Source organism: Dermacentor silvarum, chromosome 4 (assembly GCF_013339745.2).
Source record: "Dermacentor silvarum isolate Dsil-2018 chromosome 4, BIME_Dsil_1.4, whole genome shotgun sequence".
In the NCBI taxonomy this organism is placed as follows: Eukaryota; Metazoa; Arthropoda; class Arachnida; order Ixodida; family Ixodidae; genus Dermacentor; species Dermacentor silvarum.
Genome location: NC_051157.2, coordinates 135166000 through 135191414, shown reverse-complemented (window position 1 = coordinate 135191414; position 25415 = coordinate 135166000). Strand labels below are relative to the sequence as shown.

Below are 25415 nucleotides of genomic sequence, written 5' to 3'. Positions count from 1 at the left end.
TATGAACGGGATTTGCGGAACGTTGGGAGCCGAACAATAAACTACACCTTGTCAAGCCCTATATATCTCAATCGAAAATCTGAATGTGTAGACATTGATTTTACGAAGCCATTCTTTCCATTTACGTTTAGAAAACACATCTCTCACCCAGAGTTAGCTTCTGAAAAGAGGCCGGCCTACTTGGGAGTATTGCAATGACCAGCTGACAATATTGCAGACATTTTTAACGTGTCCTTTTCTGAACAGGCACCGACTCAGGCTTTTTCTTCCATTGTATGCAAACGCTATCAACCCCTGCATCCCATGTTCTTACTTCCTAAAGCCGCTCAAGTAACTTTCGACAGTGTTTCACAGTTTCTAAGACTTTATGACTATACACACCACTTTTAGCCTATTTACCTATACTTGGCGTCACCTATCCACCATTGTCAACCTTTTTCAACTCAAGTTTGGCACATCCTGGCTTTTAATGCTGCTGTGTTACTAAACCCCTACTCGTACAGAAATGCCTCGGGGCATTGCGGGTGACCTGAACCAGGGCTTGTAATCACAGATCTCCAATTACGTAGCAGCGTTTCAGGATTGGTGGGCATGCAGGCGGCTGACACTCATGTTAAGTGGCCGGCGTGATATCGGGACAGTTACTGCGACAGTAGACAATCATGAGTTCCAAATGCGTATATACAATAACAGATTTGTTAATGTAGAAGCATACATGTAGAATTTTGCAGCGTGCGCAATTGGGAATTGTGGTCCATTCGGTGTCGCAATTCCCAGTTATCTTTATCGCCGTATGCTTCATACCTTATACGTTTTACCCAGTTTAATTTTCTCATGCATACCTTATTGCAGCTTGTATTTGAAGCTGTGCTGAACGCCAGCACTCTCGGTGTGATCGCCATAGACAATTTCGCCCTCAACGACAGCCGCTGTGACTACGAAAAACGTATGTAATTATTTTTCTCTCAGTAGAAATGTGTGTTTGTGCTCATTTCATCCTACATAGTTGAAGCATAAAGGCTCTAAACCGAAAATCGAGGAAACAATTTTAAAAGATGAACAACAAATTGTCGCAGTTCTGCCCCAAAGGCGAAGCGTTGATTGTGAAACCCAATTATTCCACAGCTATACGCACTAAGGTTTCACGAGCTGTGTAAACTGTTGTAAACATTCGCTAACTAATTAAATTAACAAGGAAGATGTCACGTGCGCACATGCAAACATGAAAACATCTCACTCAATGACAGCGAACAGTGCTGAAGAGCGGCAGCAGCGGCAAGCGAAATCCTCTTCGTGCTGCCTCTCGCTTACACGCGAAGTGGGCATGCAAGGACGCAGCGCACGCGAAGGTATCAGCTATCCTGGATCGGCTAGCCTTCGAACCCATCGCATATAACCTCCACGACAGGACGCGTGCGTCCACGCTCAGCCTCCGGAGTGTAAGCGGAGACCGCTCGCTATTTCACCCGAAAAGTCGGCGCGCACCCTCCCCGCCTTCCGCCCACTGTGCACGCGAGAAGACGCCGCCGCACACAGTCACCATCCCACTCGCCTCACCCTTGCATGCTTTCTCTCGCATCTGCAGCACACGGTGCGCGGCCGCGATCATATCGCACTTGCATTTTATACGGAACATCATGGTGACGCAGACGCCAACACCGATGATCGAAATTCGCCTATGTACAAGTTAGTTCTGATGGGAAGTGTTTTTTTTTTGTAGCCTAGCGATTTCACTAACCTCCACTGACATAATTCTAATTTTTTTTTTGCCGCGGTAGATTGCTTTGGTATTTTAATTGAAGGTTAACACCTACATTAGGTGTACCAGTCTGTACCGCACATTACTGCGCATATGTTGCTGTAAATCGAAAAGGGAACCGTCATAAGCGCTGATAGGCGCGCTGGTAGCTCTAGATACACATGTATGGAGCCAAGGCCAAATTATATGTATGAGGCACACTTCACATTTAGGCAACTGCTGGTGGCAGCCGATGCCAATAATTTACTTCGCACACCTACTCATATCTCAGTTTTTTCGTAGGATAATGTTGAGTCACGGCAGGCAATTTTATCAACAACACCAACGAACCAAAATCATGTCTGGCTGCACCCACGGACTGATGCAAACTGCTAACTTGTTGCTTCAAATTTGACAGTGTTGCCTTGATATATTGCCCAGTGATTGGGCGAAACCATATTCAGCAAATAATTTACACCACTCGAAAAGGTAGTTTTTTTTCCGGAGAAGTTTTTGTTGTAGAAAACAAAGCCCAGCATTTTACGCAAAGAAATGTGGTGTGTCGCGCACGCATTATCCGCGTTTCCAACGAGCCCTAACTTTTCGTCTATCCGTCATGGTGGCTTCGCGGCTATAGTGTTGAGCTGCTAAACACAAGTTCATGCGATCGAATCCTGACCACGGCGGCAGCATTTCGATAGTGGTGAGAGGTGAAAATGTCTATCTACTATGCATTGGGCGCACTTTAATGAACCCCAGTTGGTCAAAATTATTCCGGAGTCCCTCACTACAGCATGCTTTGTAATCAGATTGTATGTTCGGCACGTAGAAACTCAAATCAAATAAATATATTTTTCTGTTTAGATGGAGTATGCGACTTTGAGTCCGACGCGTGCGGATGGCAGTTGCACAACTGGGAACGTACGACGTCGAAAATCGTCAGACTACCCACTGCTGATTACACCACTCGGTCACCTTCAGGTAAGCTTGGTGACTTTGACAATAGCTAATGGCACTGCTGGCATAAACCCACAACACCGCACTGGCATACAACAGCATACAACCGCACTGGCATTAACCCGCAACATGTGAAGGAACAGAAAATCATGAACACTTAGAATAAACAGCGCGAGAACAGAAGCCGCAAGACGGATTATACAAGACGAGTACAGACAAGCAACGGAAGATTCATTTCATGAACTCGGAGCATAAATGCAACGCCTGCACACGCGTGCTAGCCATACCTCTAGACAGCGATCTGCACCCATAGCAGTCCAAAATGAAGAAAATCACCAAAACTGCAAGACTCAAAGCAACATCGTCGTTTAACATAAATCACTTTTTTTAGAACGGCAGCTCCATTGTTCCTCGATTTAATCCCGAAATCATTTGCAAGAATGCTACAAAGAAGAAAAAATTTCTGAATGCGGCGAGGATTTGAACTTAAGACTAAAAATTGGCAGTCCAAAGTTCCACTTCCAATCCATACTGCTGATTCTACACCAGTTGACAATAGCTGTCACGATTGACTAACGCCGGCTCAGCTTATGCATATTGGATAGAGCTGGCATCCGCGCTTTCGTCATGTTCAATAGTCAGAGATAACTGATGAATTCCCTACAAGCTCCACCCAGAAAAACGTGGCACACTCCTTTGACTGGGCACGATTTCGGGCGGAACGCTGATTAATCCACACGGGACAGCTGCACTCTTCGTTGACGCGGCCTCCCCCTAACCCAAAATAAAACAGGGCTCAGTCTTTCACGTTTCGACTCTTACAGACGAGATCGTACCTCACCCCAGAGCGCTCAATCAGATAGATTCCAAATTCCCGCAATCGTGCTCCAAATATGGGCACGAGTACTGCTCTTTCGATCATATGCTCTGGCTGTGCCCGTTCAACGCGGGCTCTGATCTTCACGACAAGTCCAAGTGGGACGCCCGACTTCAAAGCGCGGACAGTAAGCATCAACGATAGGCCATCCAGAGGGCCCGCGACGTCGCCGAGAGCCACCACCTCCCTGTTCCGACATAGGCGGAGCCACGAACTTGATTGGGGTACCTTCCCCCCCCCCCCCCCCTAATCTTTTTCCTCGGGACCTTTTAATACAGTTCTTGTCAACTGTCAACTTGTCCTTCGCTTTTAATGGAGAGCCGACCCATCTTGAGCCCACTTACAGCCTAATGATGTTTGCTCTGCTGATGTAAATTCTGGGCTTATTGGAAGATAAATGCTCGTTTTGTTTCAAGCTCAACGGTTACTTTTGGTTGAGCGTGTATTTTATGGAAACTCATAAAATTTGCCAAGATCTAATGTGATGTGAACACTTTTTACGTACCGGCGTTTGCTTCATAATCCATTATGCGGCCTTCCTGTGGTATAACTTTGTGTCTGTTCCGTTCCATCGCTTCATGCGTGGTCTTCTTACGGTCACTGCTCGTATTACTTAACACTGAAGGTGCGCCTCTGCTCACAAGTTAGGAACTTTGACGTGAGCAACAGAAACTGGCGTGGTTGATCAACCGCACTTTCATTAAGGAATGTGCGTGCAGCAGTGACTTAATATTAAACATGCTTCATAGATAATCTCGTAATGATTATCAAAAAATGTTACGTGTGGGAGTTTCTGAAAACTTGATGTATGCGGCAATGCTCGTTGACTGTTTGATGCGTAGAGCAGTGGATAACTGAGCGTTTGTCCATGTATGGAAACTGGCCCTTCAGGGGAAGCGTGTTCGGCCTCCTCCTGAAGCTTGCATATAATGATGATCTATGTAGCTAGTAGTTTTGCTTAGGGTAACTTAAAAGATGCAAAGTGGAGTCAGTTTCAGTGCATTTCTTAACACCACAGTTGGTACGCAGAAACGTAAGTGCCCACTAAAAAAGGGTGGTTGTGTCATGCGTGTTCTTTATGACAGTCTTATAGATATTCGGCTCCCCGAAAATGTCCGTCGTTTCGTTTTTGTCACGTGATACGTGTACTCGCAGGAAACTTCGCTTTGGCAAAGGCACCAGGTGGGCGCATGGTTAGCCCTGAAGGATGGTACGACGCGACTCAGCGCAAGTGTCTGCAGTTCTGGTTCTTCATATCGGGAACTTCAGCGGAAACGCTTAACGTCACCAGAGTGCTGGATGAAAATCAGCAGGAGTCTCTTTGGTTCGGTACCACATTTGACGCCCCAATGAAGCAGTGGTTCTCTGCCTCTGTCAACCTACCTGCTTTCAATGAAGCACCCACGGTAAGTGATACTTTTGCATACGAAGTTCTCGGCAGTGCACCGTATTTGCGCCGATCGAAACTCCAGTTTTTCTGCCTAGAAAACGGACGCTCCTCCCGAACCTCGAGCATAGTATTGAGAGGTGTATAGCTACGCACGTAAGCTCCCGATGAATTGATGAATACATATGTGCAAACGAATAATGCACAAGAAAGAAGATAATACAATGCAGTGAACCTTGCCACCCCGTATGAGGTGTAACAGCGCGCAAGTAAAAAATTAAGAAGGAAAGCTAATATTACAAATAAAGGGTCATCTTACTGATTCAGCCAACAGTGCAATAGAGCAGGACAAACTATAGCCTGCAATACAAGTTCATATTGTATGCTGTCTGCGACAGTTATCATCGATTCATTAGCTGAGTCTTAAGGTAACGGCCTCATGATCTTCTTGTACACGGTAATTCGTACCTTAGGCATGGTCGGGGACGGTTTAATTTGTAGTTTACCATTATTTATATTATATCGTAACTAGTGACATGTTCTGACAATGTATTGACGCCTAGCAGCGTGAATGAATTGAATTTGTTTGCTTGCAGGGAAAGGCTTAAGCAAGGCATTGAAATCAATTGCTCATGAAGTGTGTGTTATGCACAAATCCGGCCATTTGTTTCCTTCTCGTTCCGTTTCGCCTCTCCTGCTGCATCAGTCCGCCTTCTAGCGCTGTTCATCGTTTATTTCTCGTATGTTAGGACGTAGTTCTCGGCAATGTCTATGCGTATGCTGCAGCTAGCCGGGTCCACGTATTGTTCCTCTGTGTATATACCGCAACATCCACTCGTCGCCTGCGTCCTATATATGTAAGGTTTTGAAGGCTGGGAAGGGCCTTCACAGGGAGCTCACGATGATTAGCTCATAAAGGTTATTGATTCTGTCGTGTTATCTAAAGGTTTATCAATTTGACCAAAGAATGTGGCACTCCGATTTACCACGTAAGTTGTGAAAGCCCGTTAAAACCGAGAATCTTTTCCGTTATCTACCGGAAGTCACTGAATCGAGATGGCTTCATTGCATAGAAGCTGTCTGCCTTCAGCCGGTGCCGTCACAAGCGTTTCGCTTTCCTGGTCCCACTGCGAGAAATAGGTGGCCGTTACAGATGAGAACAAACAAACTGTGTTAGGGGTTGCATAAAATGCACCACTAGGACCCTTTTTATGATGATCAACGCGAAGAGACGGTTGCTTGCCGCACTACCCGCCGCGGTTGCTTAGTGGCTATGGTGTTGGGCTGCTAAGCACGAGATCGCGGGATAAAAACCTGGCCACGGCGGCCGCATTTCGAAGTGCGAAAATACCCGTGGACTTAGGTTTAGGTGCACGTTTCAAAACCCAGGTGGTCCAAGTTATTCCTGAGTCCCCCACTATGGCGTGCCTCATAATCAGATCGTTGTTTTGGTACGTAAAAGCCCTTAATTAAATTCTGTCATGCAATTGCATTCGCTCGTCGTAATACTTCCTCGCACCAGTGGTTCAGCGCATGGTGTAAATCAAAAAGGCTTGGGTCAGTTAGAAAACTTCATTCGGAAAGAGCGCGCGAAGACAAACGAATACACGTGTAAATGTCTACCTACATTAAACGCGCATACGCACCTTGATGACTACATTTACCGCGTCCTACGTAGTTGATACGCCCACGTTAAGAACCCAGCGCTGTCTACAAATTGTGAGGCTAGCGATTCAGTGAATTTCCTCCAGTTTTGTTGCAACTAGAAAAACACTTTTTTTCTGGCCACACAGATTGTTTACGACGGATCGACCTCTGGTAGCCTGGACAGCGCAGTAGCCGTGGACGATATCAGCCTGGGTAATCTGCCTTGTCCTTCTCCTGGAAGCTGCTCCTTCGAAGAGGACATGTGTAATTGGTTCAATGCCGGGAACCTTAATAACGCACGATGGTACCGTCATCGAGGTGCTACCGTTTCCAATTTGACTGGCATAGAAAGGGATCACACACTCGGGACGAAAGATGGTAAGGAAGTGTTCGTTATCGACGGCGTTTAGTGTACGCATATTGAAAAGAATGAAGCTGGATAACTTTGTATTGTAGCAACTACGTGTGTTTGCTATAACTTTTTAAACACCACCTTTGTAAGAACGCTGTTGTTATTTCGGCCGTACATTTTTCCAGGTCACAGCGGCCAGCAGCTTCCTGCAACTTTGTTACTTACATCCTATGCGGTTGTGTGACCGCGGTTATCTTTTCAGTACTTTGATCCCAACTTTAAATTCTGAAAAACCTTATGTCGTGTCTCCGAATGAGCGTTGTATTGACTAATGGACCAGCTCGCTGACCAACCAGCTGACTAATCATCGCATACTACACTCGGCGTCGGATATCCGCGCATGATATCCAGGACGCAGACGCAAGTGAATTTTTATACTTCCTGAAAGCGAACTCTTGCGTTTTACAATAAAACGCACTGATGGGGTCAAAATACAACAGCCAACATGACCGAATGACCGAAAAAAGCATTGCTTCGCTTTGCAAAGTATTTTGCTTTATGATGTCTCATCTTCGTGGCTTGGTGGCTCTAAAATGTACATGTTTAAGACAGATGATTTACTTTAAAACTTGGACGACTTGTGGCTACATGTGTTCATTCTTATCGTGGTATTAAGACTACCAGACAGTCAAACCAATAATTTCGGGCAATCAGTGCGTGGCAGTACGGCTGCCCCGTTCAGTGAATGAACTGATCAATACATTTTAGATGCGTTGAAAAACTTCTGATTTCCCTCTTGGAAGCCGAAGTTGATTTTCTTATATGTTTGCTTTCAAATATTCTTCTTGCCTTCTGAAGATTTACATGACTTTTCGCCACTTCTCATCTACCTCGAGGATGGCAAGGCTTGGTACATAAACATACGATGGCGTTAGCAATGCCTGTTTCAGCACATGGTTGATGATTCTCAAGACACCGGGCGTAAAAGATAACAATAACAATCGTATGCAAGCGTAGAATGTTATGAACATTATTCTTTAGAAACCCCAGATGTACTTCGCAGACCATCAATAGTGACTGCTTGGGACCCTTATGCATTTAAGTTCAGTGAGCTGCTGGACACCCGCATCATGTCGTAATTGATAGATTTATTTTGAGTATGCCTTTTGATAAGTGGCAGTGGCTAGGTGCTACCATCTCGTTTCTGGCACCTAGTCGTTGCATCTTTTCGCTGCCTTCATAATCAATGACCATCGAGCACTAAAGTATTTTGTTGCAAGAAAACGCATACAGCAAATTTGTTCCCGCATCAGATTTGAAACGCATTTTAAGTACTTTATTGCGCCTGCGATATGTGGCCAAACAGGCTGTGGCGTCAATCTATATTGTCATTGGCCAAATGCATTTCGTGAAGCATTTCATTCGCGCATAAGCACAACTAAGCTAAAATGGCTAAGCTGGCGTGTAAATGCTTCCTCACTGCTGTAGATTCTGGTTATTCTACTTCCACATATTCACGTACATGCAAAGCGAAGGTGAATAATAATCATAACTATGCAAGGTAATATTTATGAAGCAGGCCACCCGACCCTACCTCTACGGCGATGATTCAGTTACTGCACCGCTACCATGCACACAACTGCACAGACTTCGGCATTGGCCCGAAAGCTCTGTACTGGGCGTGGCTCGCCGGCCAATACATTTTGGCAACCCGCAACTACCTTAGTGTAACAGTCGGTCCTGGTCAGCGCTGAATTACACGTCACTGAGGAGTAAATAAGCCAGAAAGTGCTCTCGCCATCTTTCACTTTCTCACCAACATCCACGCTAGAGAATTTCTGTTGTGGATATCTCAACCTTGACTCAATAGCATGTTAGTTGTGCAAGCTACAAATTACACAAAGTCGATCGCTTAGACGTAAAACGCGAACCACTACATACTTCAACAGGACTTGTTAGGAAATAGTCTGTGCGTTCATATTCGCGTTCGTGTGCCGGTCATTTTCCGCGCACATCCAATATGTTTTCCAACCAACATTCATCTAAAAATAGCAGTAGACAACAAACCTTGCCGCCCTAATGCACACACATAAGGAAGGGCAGTAACGAGCCGTGTGACCACCTATAAACCTGGCAGCGCAGACATGCGCACGAAGCGCGAGGAACCGTTGCAGGCACTCCAGTGGCGCGAGCGCTTTATGAACGCATTAGTTATTGTGCGAGCACAGTAAGTCACTCAAGCCATGCATAAATTTTCTGGTTGGGAAGTGCTTGTTTCAACGGGGCTGAGGTCGTCGCTTATGGCCGCTCCAGATGACGGGTAAGGTGTGGAGTTCTCCCACCCGTGACATGATTAACGGGCCGTGGTTGGTTACCACCAGCGCATGTATTAATATTGTAGGCTAAAAAAAGACGAAAGATTGGCTCGAGGATGCATGTAGACTGGATGTCGACGGCGGTCATTTGTCTTCCGTGCGAATATAGTTAACTTGTTTTAGAGAGCACGTACCTGCAACCACTCTGAGAGATAGAGATAGGCTAGTGATTGTAGATAGCAAAATGTTTAAACTGCGCAAAGACGGGTCGGGAACAGAAACAGGCGCGCACACAACCATTCTTGTCTGCGCTTTGTGTGTGCGTCTAGGTTTCTGTTCCCGTCCCAACTTCTTCGCACAGTTTAAGCATTTTGCAGAATCTGAGACCCGACTAGCCCAACAACATGTCTTACTGTAGATAGGAAGGCGCAAGATTGCATGCACGTGGTGGAAATGACAAATTAGGAACAATAATGATGTGTGGTCACAGACACGCACAGGGATCACAGAAACGCACACATGGAAACACACTTGACGAGACGATTATTCAAACGATGAGTGCAGGCGAATGAATGTAGACGCATTTCCTTGATCGGTATCTTGTGTCATTCATATTCCGTCATTGTTCCGGACATGGTTTGAATTCTTCTGCGTAGTTGTTTGTATGATCAGCCACTCAGCACGTCGTATGATAAAAAAAATATTGGGGGGCCGCAACATTCATATGGGGACGGTTTACCAGCGAAGCTGTTTAGACTGCGTACGTGGGCTGCGTACGTGGGCTGCATGCATGGTCTGCATATATTATCAAATCTTACATGTTTTATTACGGCACGACACTCCGCCGAGAGAAGTGCCACCGCGGTCACCGCACCTCCGATGCATCTGCGCAACCACTGTTGCAGCCGCCCCGGCACCTCCGACGCGCGTGACGTTACAAATACAGACGCGCAGGCCACGTGCACAGGCGCCTTCGCCACACTCTTTCCACCTTTCATTATTCGTCAAGCAGGATTTAAAACGAATAACAAAGCGCAGGAAGGCCACCTTGCTACACTAAGTGCACTTTCTTATATACAGCGTGATTTAGCGAATGCTTTAAAAAAATTTTAAAGGTTGCCTGTGGGAGAGAGCACAATTCTACTTCGTGAGCTGGGGGTCTGCTCGAAAAGGCACACATTACTTGCACAAAAAAAAAGATGCATCGTTCCAAGTGTATCCGCCTTGTGAACTCCACGGCTACAATTTGTAAATTGCAATCTGAGCGATAAGGTAATTGGTTAATAACAATTTAGTGATTTTTGTTAATTAGTCGAATATGCATTTCAATGTTTCTTGCAATTAATGCCCGCCTCTTCGAGTAGACCAGCTCATGAACTAGAATTGTGCTATCTGGCACAGGCAATCTTTAAATTTTTTTAATGCTTCCCTGAAACACCCAGTGACTAGTGTTCCTCTTACAACGCCGAAATTATGTGGTTCTATTTGGACCCAAGGTATTAAACTTATTTTTTGAAGTTGGAGGACTGCTTGAAGCCTGCGTCACCTCCGCCGTGGGTCGGACGTGAAGCAGGCTTGTACTATCTCCGGGATTGGCGCACGCATTGCTGTCGACGCGCCGTGGTACGGACGTAAAACGGCCAGGGTACCCGTTGCCTCCCCCCCCCCCCCCCAATGAGAGCGCATGCGGGGGATGCATACGTGGGCTAGAGGTAAACAGAACAGCTTTGCTGTTTACCTCTATGCTGTTGGTCTATGGTTGCTGTTTACCGCTGTTCACCAATGAAAAATCGAACGGTAGATTACGAAATGTGGCCCAGCTACCGGCGACGTAGCATTTACTCCTTTATTCTTGAAACATTACTGGCTGCACCTTTGCGTCTGGCTGGCTGGCTATACAAAACGTTCGGCAGCGCACGATTCTAAACCTCACTAGTTATTTCTTTTTACACACACCAATCTTGTATGTGTTTTACTTCGCAGGATACTACCTCCTCCTCGATGCAGAAGATATGGCTGCAACATCACTTGGCAGTGTGCAGAGTCAGGCTCTCGCCTTAGGCCCTGCTGTGTGTTTAACACTGTACTATAATATAAAGCAGAACTGTGAGTATTCTTTGGCAAAACATAATTATTGTTTCAAAGAATTCAATGAAAGTGTCTTAAAAATGGGTTAGAAAATAGGAAATAATGATTTCTTGGAGAAAGCCTTTACCACCAAAGCCAACATCGTAATATACGTGAGGTAGTATATTTAGAACTAATTATGAAAATTAATCAAATTACCTTCGCAAGTTAATAAAGCTCGTTCCTAATGGGGAGTAGAATTTATTAATGCTTCTCAACTTGCGGAAAGCTGCTACGGCTAATTTACGCGGCACATTGAATTCTGTCCAATTTCATGCAGGAAACCTAAATTGAAATGCCGAAAAGTGCTGATTTCACGCCGCTAACAGACGCCCACCAGTGACGAAGATAATTCCGCCTCACCGTCGAGCGTGCAAAGCAAGAAGCGGGTGATATCACTGTGTGAAAAAGAAGCTTGTTTAATGTTGCTGATATAATAGATTAAGAATATAACAGTTGTTCCGAAGTTGGCTAATTCTTTTTGAGTTATCCGCTCTTTGAATGCACGTAACACAACCCCGTATTCCCGAACGATCCTCGACTCGAAGCTTGCCCTCCAATCCACCGAGTTGAGCACAGTGCCACCCCGCAGCTGAAGACGACGTCACGGCTCTCAAGAATTGCCGTGAAGCCTCAACGACGCGCACTCACCAATTCTGTCGAGGGGTGGCACCCCATTTCACTTTCTTGTGTGAAGGGGGAGGATTGAGCGGAGGGACTTTCTCGAAAACAGGGGTTACTCGTAGTCATAGTGCCTTGAAATTAGTAGTTATAGACAGATTTCCATATATCGTGTTTTCCTTTATTTTATTGCGCAAGCAATTAAATTTACACTCCAGGCGAATTCTGCCATCGCCGTGATGTTCCGTATAAGTCCGAGTGTGATAGGATCGCGGCCGCACATCGTGTGCTGCAGGTGCGGGCGTGACTCGAGAAAGATGACGGCTTTGTGGGGTGGCGTCTTGCGAGCGCAGGGAGGGAAAGCCGGGAGAGAGAGAGGGGGATTGTGAAGAGAAGGTAGCGGTCATGCACTATAGGAGAGGGGGGAGAGGAGGCTGGTTAGCCCACGTTTACTCTAGTACGGCGGCGGCTGCGAATGACTCGGCTGAGCGTGACCGGGCGAGCCCTATCTTGGAGGTAATCTGCTGTAGGCACAAAGGCTACGTTCGCCGAGAGCTGATGGCTTCGTGTGTGCTGTGTTCTCCCGCGCCGACTTCGCGTTGAACCGGGAGGCAGCCCGAAGGGTCATTCGCTCACTGCTGCTGTCGCTCTTCATCATGCCAGTGTCGTTACAACGAGTGTTCCATGGTCGTCGAGTGAGATCGGCTCATGTTTGCCCATGCACCCGTGAAACCATGATTAGTAACGTAATTAGTAAGCGAATGTTCCCTGCAATTTCTACGACCAATGAAACTACGAACCTTGCTTCGTGTTGTTGTCTAATACTTTGCTATCGCAATTAATTCCTCGCTTTTCGTGCAGAACTACATTTTTTTCACATTTCTAGCGGGAGCGTCGTTGAGTGTTGGATTTCTCGACGAGCGCCGTCACTTGGATGGGCAACCAACGATGGTGCAAGCCACTGCGCCAAGCCAGTGGACTTTGTTCTCCGTAGAACGTGCTGATCTTCCTCCCCTGTTCACGGTAAGCAGCCTGCGCACCACACCTGTGTTTCATACTTAGCGGACAACGCTGTGGTGGTTTCTTTAAGTGCATTGAAAAGTCGTTTACCTACCTAAAAACTTTGATAACGTTAGTTTTAGCTAAGATTCTTGACAAACAACGATCCACGTAACCTAAAAAAATGTTGCACAAGGCAGGCGCCACACAAGACCCAATGCAAATCCCTTGACGCTGCAAATAAAAACTATTCTCAAAGGCCACAAAAGTTGACCGAAGATAAAATTCAAGTAAACTGATAAAATCATCTACCATCATGCCAGCAGAATTTTGAAAGCCAATGGCCCCGCTGGCATCAATGTCGTCTCGAACAGCAACGAATATATGCCCATGAGGAATAGAATATAATAAATCCCCAACATCGACAGAGAACATAAAATCAATAGAAGTTCCCCCCTGCAAAAATCACAGTATCATCCGAACTCTTGGTATCAAAGGGATCATTAACTGAAAGTACATTTAGTTTCTTAAGCAAGAATTGGCTGACCAAGTGCTGCCCAGATCCCTTCTCACTTATTATTGTGCCAAATGGGACTTCCGGCTTGTGCGTTTTTTTCCGTAAAGAAAACACTGAGTGAATTTCCCCTAGAAGATCTAATCTCCCTGGCCAATTTGAGAAGCTGAAAATTTTTGCACAAATTAGCCGCCTTTGTCTTTACACGGACTGCACTACTTTTAACCGCAATGAAATTCTTAGAAATTGGCATTGATGCCAGCGGGGCCATTGCCTTTCAAAATTCTGCTGGCATGTCGGTAGATGATTTTATCAGTTTATTTGAATTTTATGTTCGGTCAACTTTTGTGGCCTTTGAGAATAGTTTTTATTTGCAGCGTCAAGGGATTTGCATTGGGTCTTGTGTGGCGCCTGCCTTGTGCAACATTTTTTGAGCTGACGTGGATCGTTGTTTGTCAAGAATCTTAGACAAAACTAACGTTATCAAAGTTTTTAGGTATGTAGACGACTTTTTAATACTTTTAAAGAAACCACCTGTTTTTACCTTAGACAAGTCTGCTGATGATATTCTTGACGCCTTTCAGCAGTATGGGAAGCGACTAGCCTTCACACATGAAATCCCTTCTAATGACTCGCTGCAGTTTTTAGATCTACGGCTTCGGTTTTTAAACGATCATGTTTGCTGGTCTTATAGCCCCAGAGCGCAAAAGGCATTATTGCCATATGATTCTGCGCAGTCTAAGCTAGTCAAGCGGTGGATTGTGAAACTTTGTTTGGGTTCTGCACTCAGGAAATCGTGCCCACATGCTATGCAGGATAGTTTTAATGTCCAGGTTCGGCGTGTGTTGGGTGCCGGTTACCCTTGCACGGTAGTTACGGCAGTTGCAGAGTCTCTTCTGCGAGAATCAAAAGCAGCCCGCTCTGGTGCAAAACCTGGGCTGCAGTGCTGGAGCCGTCCTGAAGTGTTGCCCGACATACATCGCACCTTTCATAATTTGAAGAAGGTTGCGAGTAGGCACGCTGTGCCGATTGTTTTTTCAGCGCCGTGCAAGCTCACTGGGCTCTGCCCGAGGATATGTTCTGATAAGAAGAATCCTGGAGGATGCGGCAAAAAGCACGAGCCGCCCTGCGTAAAATCCGCGGTTGGCGTGGTGTACGAAATTCCGCTATTATGTGGAAAGACGTACGTAGGGCAAACTGGCCGGTGCGTCAACGTTCGTGCAAGGGAACATGAGCTGTCCATTAAAAAAGTAATGAGAATGCGCATTTGCCTGCGCACGTCCGGCATTGCATGTGTGAACCGAATTTCCGAGGCATCAATATTTTGGGCAAAAGCCGTGATACCACTACCCGTGAACTGTTGGAAGCTTTTCATATTTCGTCAAAAGGAGATGCCTTTATAAGTGATACATCAATTTCTTTAAAGGAAACTGAAATGTTCTTGCGCGGCACGTTGTAATCTATGAAGTGTGCCACGTGATGACCGCTGTTGTACATACGTCATTGCGATTATATATTGACAACGTAGGAAAAAATAAAGTCAGTTGAAAGTTTGCGCTCGTCCGTGTCTATTACTGTGTCTGTGTTTAGTTTGCGCATAACCATTTCCTTTGCAAGACGTCAGGCTTATGACATATCAAAGATTGTCGACGTCAGGACTGCGCAAGCCGCATAGCACTGCAGTAGCTTTAGTCGGTGATACGCATACTATTGATGCGACAACATCTGTGGGTCCCGTAAATTTTGCTGGAAGTGTGTGTCGCTACAACGGCGGATTTACAGTTTTTTTAATTCTATTAGGACGTATATGAGCATGTGCTTCCATCCACTGTCGCGTTGCGCAGGTTGTGATTACCGGCCGCACTTCAGATGGTCGCAGTGACATCGCCATTGATGACATCGACGTGCGTCGTGGCAAGTGCGAAGGGGCGCAGCTTACTTCAAAAGCTCCAGTACCTGGTACGTTGACACTTCCATGGAACTTAGTGACTGTACATACAGCCTGTTTCAGCACAAGAATAACTACATATGCGTCAGCTCATTATAAGAAACATGTGTTGTGCTAAAATAACCGAAGCGATCGTTGTGAAACACTATTTTTGAGTACTAACAAATCATCTTGTGATTTGAACCAAGATGAAAAGTTGGGCGAGTTGGTCAGTTTTCATGATTGCGAGCCAGCGCTCGTGGTATCCGCTCGTTGTGCAGCGCTTTTTTTACATAAAAATAAAAAAGTAAGATACAGTCACCCTATAATAATGACAGCCACTCTTTCCGCCATAGTAATAACAGTGATAATAAAGACTATTGTAAGAAAAAAAGAAACAACGTCTTAGGGTAAAATATCTACAGCATGCAGTTTTATACACGCACGAACATAGATAAAAGGTGAAGGTAAGTCGCACCGCACTAGAGTTCCTGCATATAGTTAACGTCGTATCAAGAGTTACAATATCTTACACGAGGTTGCGAGGCAGTCTGGGGTGAACACGGGAACAGGTGAAGACACAGTCATGAAATGATAAACGCACAGAGATACGACAGTTGAAAGCGAGCTTCATCACTGAATACACACTCAAAAGCAAAGAGCAAGACACACAGAACTATTCAAGTGCATATAAATGCAAATAATAGATGCGGGTAGCAGTTACATTGTGGCTACTATTCAGTGCAGCATCTTGCACCCTTTACGAATGCCTGTGTCTTCGAAGAAATGTTCGAGTGCGTTCAACGCTCTACGCTATGTTGTTCTGGATGCCAAGGGCCCAGCAAGTATGCGAGTGATAAAGGAGGCTGAGAATCAATTGAGTGTCGCTCTTGTTATAGCCGCTGTCTACGCGTAGCAAATTTGGGCATTTGTGTAGAGGATGGCGAAGATCCGCATCGTTGTCGCCGCAGGAACAATCAGGGGATGAAGCCCATTTCATGCGCTGTAAGAAATGCTTTGTGTATGCTGTTCCGAGGCGCTGTCAATTAATTAGTGTCGCGAAATTTTTGGAAAAGTATGTTCGCACTTTACCTCTTTACACTGGCAATCTAATTGCGTGAACAGTGTTGCTCGCCTCGGCTTATAAACTAAACACATACGACGGGATGTAAACGTGCAAGAAAGTGGTGAAGTACAATATTAACAAAGCTAGTCCCCTTTGAACGCAGATAACACACACTTGTATGTATAGAATAAGTTAAAACCAGTTTGAAGCACGCACTCACTGGTGGTGATCGCCGCTTAATAGTTTTGTTAGGCGGTTATTACTCTATGTGCCCACGTATCAAAATGTAACACTGCCTTCATATTTACGCTTCATACACGAAGGTGTATTAATATTAAACGGTGATGAAGGAGCTGATACTTTTGTATCAAGCGTGCGGTCACTCTAATTTATGGCCTGAAGAAAAAAAAAACACTATTAGTCATCTACCAAGCCCTTACGTAGAAATGAAAAAAAAGAATAGTTTGTATTGTGGTTTTACTTTCGACATGAGCACGTTCAAACTCTACAACATTTTGGCAGTTGATGAGCATGCAGTTTTTTTGTTTTTTTTTTCTCAGTGAAGCAACGTCATTTAGTAGCAGAGCATTCTTCTGTAGCCTATCCAGAGTCTGTGGCTAAATCTGACGGGATAATTCTTTCAGGGAGCTTATTATTGCTTATAAAATGTTCTTTTCCAGCAACCGCAGCCTCCGATAATCCTGCCACGGCACCAGTTACAGAGCAGATGTCGTCACAACAAACAGTCACAACAGGTAATGAGAAAACTAAACGTTATCTTCGTGCGTGTATTTCAGTGCATCCACCAATGACAGTTCAATGGGGCGGGTCGCCTGAAGGGAAGTGTGGCAGGGGTGAGGTACCGGATATTGCAAGCAAGTCAACGAGACCACCTTCGTCGTACAAATCTCGTGTGTCATTCAGTGTTATTAATTTGATTTCGCTTTGTGGTGATGGTGTCTCCTTTAGTTAATTTGTTTGCTATCATGAGGGAGTACTTTGTACCGCCTTCCTGCTCTTGTTGATGTTTTCTTCTTTTTCTGATTATTCTAAGAACACACATCTGGAGCGTATTGATAACATGAGTCACATAGAAGCAAGAATCACCGCACGTATAGAAATAGATTTTGTTTGTTACAAACCAGTAAAATCATCACAAACCAAACAGACGACACGATACACCCAGTCATGGAATGTTGAATGATGCCGTCATTTTCGGAATCACGCATGCCTGCTGACGTTCTCCAGCTTCCTGCTTGTCGGCCTGAAATATAATGGACCTTTGTTTGTAAAAAAAATGCTTTACAGATTGCAGCTGCCTTTGTTAACATTACGATCGCCAGGATGACTTGCCAGCCCCCTCTTTACGAGACGCTCTAGCGTGTTAATAAGTTTTTAATTATAGATCGTTTTTCAGGTAGTGTGCAGGGTTTTACATTGAACAAAGCTTTAAAAAAGACCGATTGATATGTACAAATAAAAGTAAATGCCTTTTGGTAGGAGTCTTGTTGAGAAACCGCCCTGATTTTTTTATTTCTAACTTGCAATTATTTACACAAGTCTAATTAGCTTACTTTGGCACGTAAAATATCACGTGACTGTGTGTTCGCACACACGGGATAGCAGCGCCATCCAACAGTCTCAGTGTAAAATCAAGCTGTTCATCTCAGCTCAGGACAGCGCATATCTTTGATGTCAGCACGGAATAATCGCCGGGATTTTATGACCTGTCTTCGAAAGAACGCGCGCGCTGGCATCGTTGCTGCTAGACTTAGTAACAGATGAGCAGCTTGCTTTCCCACTCAGTCTATTTGATGGCGTCGCTATACCACGCATGCAAGTATGCAGTCGCATCGTATTTTGCATATATTGTGGGCTTTCTCTCTCTGGCAAAAAAAATAAACACGACATTTACACTTCACTGGAAACATCTTTACGACTCGTACGATTCTCTTCAACTATTTATTTGGCTTACTTGACAATTGGAAGAAGAAATAAAATTTAGTTCATTAATGTTTACCTCACTAAATAAATGTCAGCTACGAAAAAAATCTAAGTCCCTTTCTTAAAGAAAGATGGTTGAACGCGAAGCTTTCTTCCATGCAAACTGAATCAAGGTCCAAAGCCAACGGCCATGCAACGAATCCAGGAAATGCTGAGCGACCCGATGCGATGCATATGTGATTTGATTATTGCTTGTTTAGGATTGTATTTTTTGAACGTTGAAGTTGAATGAATACACATTTCGTTAAGTTGCAGAGCCTTTATTTTAGAACACGTAGTCGTTGATTACACGCACACACTCTCACTTTCACGGACGACTCTACACTTGCACAGTATTGCCTTCTGATCGCTGTGGTAGACGGTCAGAGGCTCTGTCGTTGCCGATACACGGGATCGGCCTTACGGGCACGATCGCGCTCGCGCTTACGTTCGCGTGCAGCAGCCTCTTCTACCGTGCACTGCACCCGCGCCCTTCCCATGGTGACGGCGAGGATTGCATTGCGTCACGCGCGTAATGCAATGCAGATATATCCAGTTCGTCTGGGTAGCGTGGCGTTGCAGTTCCCATTGTTCTTATCGGTACAACTGCGAATGTAAACTGTAGTGTTCTACGATACGTATGTCGTGCGCCGTTGTTCTATTTTGTGCGGACATGCGCAGGCATTGTTCTCTTGTGTGCGCAGATGCGCAGATAGTTACATTGTGTAAGTTGGCTTTTCTGTACTGTGTTTTCGGCGCTCACGGACGAGTTAGTGAGACATAGAAAGCGTCGCTTTAAAAGATTACTGGCAGTTTGTCTGCAAGCGTGAACTTGGCCTTGTTCGAGTAGAATTATCCATCCTATTTTTAAAGCATCGGGCACGAAAGCCGGGACATCCTATCTATAGAGATACCAACGGCTCCTTGTGAATCTTCCGGCTACTCAGTGTTCGGGGTCTTGTACGTAGTAAATGGCCCCTGATATCCGTGCAAAGACAAGGCCACTTCGCAATAAAGTTGGGCTGCAATATCGAATAGCGGAATGGCGATAATGCGAGTTTGCACGTAAGATACGCCCCACACACAGTAAACTTAAATGTGTGATACACTGTAAAATGAGTGCTGGTTGTTCCCACGGCTAACGCATTCGCTGCTAAGAGGTAAGATGGACTCTTTGATAGAGAAAAATAAAGTTTTTTGTCATTTTGTGCCAAGTAAGCATTATAGTAACTGCGATAGACGAAACTACAACTGCACGAAATAAAGTTTTATAACATTTATACATTATTGTCTCGTATTTCGGTGCATACTAGGTATTAAGTTTTCAACTACAGCTTCTCTTGTCGCCGACATGATTAGGCCAGCTGTCTCTAAAATAATTTCTTTTTGCATCCTTAAAGGTAAAGTTCACCAAGGGGCACGCAAGGGCATTTAAGGATGTAAAAATTATTAATGTGAATGATAGCTGGATCAACGCCGTACATGCAATGTTCCAGTATCACCTCCTGCTCCCACAAGCGAAGTTACTCGGGGACCATCGACGAGTCAAGCTCCGGCCACACCACAGCTTCCAGCTACTGTGGAGTGCAACCGCGGGCAGTTCAACTGCCATGACGGAAAGACTTGCATCTCCGGGTCACTGCTCTGTGATGGCGTTAAAGACTGTCCGAACGAACTGGACGAGAAGTGCGGTGAGATTTTACTTAAAAATATTTTTTACCACAGTTGGTGTATAAGCAAATTATCTTCCGGCGGAAATCTCATGCTACAATTTTTTTCTTGTTGGAAGAACATGTCATCGAAATGTGTTTAAAAGGCACTAGCACTTCATTACATACAGTAAAAAAATTCAGAAACGCACGCTTGCGTCAAAACCGGTAAAACACAAACGCGCTATTCATGTTTTTCGACGACTGAGTTACACAATATCACAGTCGGTTCATAGATGTGACTGAATATTTTTATTCTGCGAAAGCAAAAAAAAAATGGCTTGCGTCAATCATTCAATGACTGAAGTCACGATTTTCATGGAAAGATGACAAGATCCTCCAAGATAGTGCCCTAGCAGTATACGGTACTATTGTAGCTAATGCGTTGCTTTTGACTGTATTAAGTCGCTTCTTCTTAAATTTTCACAAAAGCAGCACTGAGTTTGTCAGCAGCCTATTTTACCAATCTTCAATTTGGTATCGCGGTAATGAGCAGATTATTGCCCCATATTTCTGGTCCAGCTGAGACACCTCGTTGCAGCCTCTTCAGTCCCTTTGTATCCAATCAGGTACATTGCCTTCAATTCTTCAATTTAAAGACCAATACATGCGGAACTGTATGTAACTTGTTTAGGCACCTTCTGTGACAACTGAATTCATTTGGGTGTAGACAGAAGGCCTGTCACAGCTACCTTCCGACCCGCGCTCTTGCTCGGGGCGGTGCCGCCGCCTACGAGCAGAAAAGAGAAGTGACACAAGCGCACCGACAGTGAACGCTTCGGTGGTCTCAAACGACGCCTGAAATTCGAAGGGACGCTGCAAGATGCGACCGTACTCAACGCGCCTCCGCAACTCTATAAGTTGATCAGGCTGTGGTGTTGATTTGACTCGCCTTACGTGCTTTGTCTTGCATTGTATTATGTGTCAGTTACGTGCTTCGTCTTTCGCGTTGTGCTAGCGTGTGCGCAGGCAACACGACGGTTGCTCATGGTCATCGACGCGTGATGGAGGAGACGTCCACCAGGCGTCAGCGTGGGTGCATCAAAAAAAAACAAACACAATAAACATTACACTACTTCTGTGAAGACACGTTTCAGTGTTCTATCAGATTTTAAGGGCGGCCCGCCCGACCTACTGTTATGGCGGACCCGGGCCGGGCTAGTCTACGTCGCCCAGCCCGGCCCGCCATGAAAGGCCTGTCAAGTACCTTCCGAATGACACAAGTGGAAATGAAAATGCAAGATGCGACATCAACGCGCCAACTTATACACGTGGTGTTTCGCCTTAATCTATATGGTGTCGCAGGCAACTTTATCCACGCTAATCGTCAAAAAAAAAAAACACGGTGCAAGATCAGATTTTAAGACCTACCGGTCTCTGTCGCCAGACGTCTAACGATTGAACACCGAAGGTATTATAATTATATTTTGCAGGGAGTTCTTTAAATCTTGTTTGTTTTTCGCTGTCCATCTTGACTAATCTTAACTGGGACACACGGTATATGCATAGGCCAATAACAACGGCTTTAAAATGAAGAGACGGTTACTTTCAACACAAGAAGCATAGTGGCTACGGCGTTGCATTACTAATTAGCCCGAGGCCGCGGTTTCAAATCCCCGCCGCAACGGCTGCATTTCGATGGAGGTGAAATGCAAAAACGCCCGTGTACCGTGCATAGGGTGCACGTTAAAGAACCCCAAGTGGTAGAAATTAATCCGGAGTCCCTCACTATGGCGTGCCTCATTCTGGCACGTAAAACTCCAATATTTAATTTTGTTTTCTTTCGTCACTTGCATGGAGATACTGCCTTCAGAAATTAACCGTGGCATTTGAAGAAGCAATGACGTTTTTCACGTACTTAGCAAACCAGTCGGTAATGAGCGCAGGTAGGCATTTAGGATAACAGACATTTGGGTAATTTGGTTAGGCTTCAACTTAAGAACAGCGCAAAGAAACACGGACAGGAAAGAAGACGACAGGACAGCGCCCGTCCTGTTGTCTTCTTTCCTGCCCGTTTTTTCTTGCGCTGTCCTTAAGAAAGGCCGGCATACTCACTCACGAATATCCTGACTCATACTGGCTCCACGCTCATTCGAAAGGCGTGAACTGAAGCGTTAGTGAATGACAAAGGGGATGAGTAGACATGAGTATGAAGAGTAATGAGTGCCGGTTCACATGAATACGAACGAGCGTTAGCGGTGGCGATTGTGAATCGACGTGCGTATGAAAGTGAGTGGCTGTCGGCGATTACGAGTGGACACGTGAGTATGTATGTGAATGCGTTCTGTTGAGCAGTAGAGGACGCGAGTGGGAACCGTGAATGGATGCCGATAAGTGTGAATGGTAAGTGACTATAACCGCGAGTGAATATTGGTGAGTATCAGTGGACGCGAGTGAATTCCGATGAGTGTGAGTGCACGTGAGTGTCAGTTAGTTTATAGCCTGCGAAGATATTGATGAATTAGTATCAGTGAGTATCGGGCTATTCTACCGACCTAAGATAACGAGTACCGATTTGAAAAAACAAATTCGTCTCTGAGCTGTCGTCGGGCTTGAGAGAGAGAGACAGAGAGCGAGAGAAGGAAGGAAGGTTAACCAGAGAGGCTCTTGAACAGATTCGCACCATAGCGTGAGCTAATCATCCAATTGTCGCTCTTGCACTCCGAACTTGTGCATCCTATTGTAATTAGCGTAGCAATATTTGTGGTCACTGGTTTCATCTTCACTATCTTCACTGGTTGCAGGAAGCAGTGCGCAATGCAAAGAAAATGAATTTTTCTGCGTCACTCGTTCACCTAGCAGTTGCCTTGCACGTTCTCTACTCTGCGATGGTCAAGAAGACTGCGTCGGAGGCTCCGATGAATCTTTGTGCGGAGGTAAGCAAAGAAAAGAAAAAAAAAGCGAAGAAGAAACCACCGTTTTGTTGACAGGAGCATGAAAGAGAGAGAGAGAAAAAAAAGATTTTATGCGAGAGCATTTCTTTGGCTACGTGACCCTACTTTGGTTTGTTTACTGGCCTCAAAAGGATGACCGACTAAAATAGTATAAACAAAATCTAGTCCATACGACAAATCGACTTCGGGCAGGCAGCGTGGCATGCGAGTACCTATCCTCGGCGCCACGCCAACAGTAGAGAAGGGGCACGGAATACGTGCGGAAGTAAATCGGAACAGTACCGACATCGTCGGGATGCCACAGTATTGACGCACATGCGTGCTTGCGCGTGGAAGGTTAGGAGGAAGGTAAGGCCCAGTGGGCCTTAGGCAGCAAAATCGACGAAGCCCAATGGGCGCACCATCCCGATCGACTGAAACGTCATTAGTAAAAGTCGATTAAAGCAAGTGCGCTGTGCGAATACCTTCGCACAAATTATAAAATCATCGTAGATGATGTCTACCGGATTCGTTAAACTGCATTTGCAAGTTTTGCTTCTGCAATACAAAAATGTAACTCTTGCCTTGAGAAGAGGCTTAATAAGTCAGAAAAGACGCAACTAAACAACTGACGGCGAATTGCGACACTTAGGCGACACTGCTTTGAAGCTACGAGCCAGCCTGCGGTGACGTCATGAATTTGGATGGTGTCTACATGAGTCTAGTTGTTGTACTACCGGTGATGATCAGCGAGTTTTTTCTACGGTGCTATTACACTTGTGCGGTTTCTTTCGCGCCACATGGTTGGCTTTGAGCCGGTGATATGTCATTGCTCGGCACGTGTGCTAAGGCAGTTGATCAAGGATTATCTCTCACTTTTTTTTTAAATCTGGCTATTTTATAACATATGTATATAAGTTCACGCCTTTTCAATAAAGCTGTCAGTTGCAAGTCAGTGGTCGTCCGTGTTCGATTTGCGCTGCTTTTCAGCCGGAATGCACTACATTGTACTGAAAGATTGCCAATGACGGAACCTAACAGCTTTAAAGAACTGTTACTTAGCCGAAACGTCCCAAATGTGAAAAAACCTCGGAAAATTATGGCGGCACACTCATGCGTTGGCACTCGAGTTTTAGCGCGCAATATATAAAACATGCAATTGTATCCTTTTTTTTCTTTCCAGTTTTGCTGATTCGATATACATCGCATGGCCGCAGAATTAAACAAAGTAGAGTTTTGGAGCAAGAATTTATCAGTCTAAACTCCTTTAGCGTTTCTGTTCAGTGCCCCTTAATATTATTTCGAGCATACTCAGCTTTTGACACTCTCGTACATTAGAAATATTTTGTAATCTCCATTTGCGCGTCCTTCTCTACCATTTCGCAATATGAACAAACATGCCACCTCCTAGAATTCAGCCAGCAGGAACGCTGCTTTCCCCATTATAGACAAATGGGGCAAACATTTTATTGCACAAGACCATTTCCTCACTGGCCGGCAATCGCGCACCCAGCAGTCACGGTAGTGATCAGTGTGATAACAAAAAATGCTATTGTCACAAAGGCGATCGATTGCGGATGGATAAGATTTATGAACAAAGGCTCATAGCTGATAGCCTTGTGAGCCGATTGGGCAGGATGATTATAAAAGCACGAAACTTCGACGGGACATGAATGGCGGTTACGACAAAAGTGTCATAAAAGAGCTATTGTCTCTTCCTATTCCTCACTCTAACTTCGTGCTGTATTTCTTTTTCTGAACCAAGTTCGAAACAATGGTGTTGCATTATCCAACAATCAATTATTTTTTTCCCTTCGTCTTCGATCCGGATAACGTCCGCAATCATTTATTGCTGGAGTCAAGCACATGTACGTTGCTACTGATAGTAAGTGAACGATAGGTAGTAGATTGGATCTTTGCAATATACAGCCCCTCTTGACTCACACGCTTAGATACATGAGCCCTGAGTTGAGGGCCCATATCCTAAATCTGTCCTGTGAGACAGCAGTTTCTGACAATGGGAGCAGGTAAATTGAGAAAGCGAATATTGGCGGCCCAGTCAGTAACAAATTGCTGTGGCAGCAAAAAGTTTTGCAACATCTATTCCCAGTTTTGCAACTGTCGTTTATCGACACTTCTAGCCGGTGTTTCTTAAAAGCCGTGCCACCGCGCCAGCGTTATTTACTGTACAGGCCGCTTAACGCGACTGATATGAACAATACACAATCAAACGTCGAGATTTGTTAGAAATAACAGGCCTTCTCGCCGAACGTCTCGCAAGAAATGAGATTTTGGTATTTTTACAGCGAACATAATACTGTCA

At 45.1% G+C, this 25415-nt stretch overlaps 1 protein-coding gene across 1 annotated transcript in view; it reads left to right on the top strand.

The window, feature by feature from the left end:
* LOC119450644 (MAM and LDL-receptor class A domain-containing protein 1-like) overlaps positions 1–25415 on the top strand; it is a 78482-nt gene that overhangs the window by 47675 nt on the left and 5392 nt on the right. The window contains exons 13-22 of the mRNA XM_049666562.1: positions 853–946; positions 2603–2719; positions 4728–4978; positions 6753–6984; positions 11257–11379; positions 12908–13044; positions 15379–15493; positions 17208–17282; positions 20007–20201; positions 22964–23095. Coding sequence (XP_049522519.1) covers positions 853–946; positions 2603–2719; positions 4728–4978; positions 6753–6984; positions 11257–11379; positions 12908–13044; positions 15379–15493; positions 17208–17282; positions 20007–20201; positions 22964–23095 — 1471 coding nt within the window. The remainder of the gene's footprint in view (positions 1–852; positions 947–2602; positions 2720–4727; positions 4979–6752; positions 6985–11256; positions 11380–12907; positions 13045–15378; positions 15494–17207; positions 17283–20006; positions 20202–22963; positions 23096–25415) is intronic.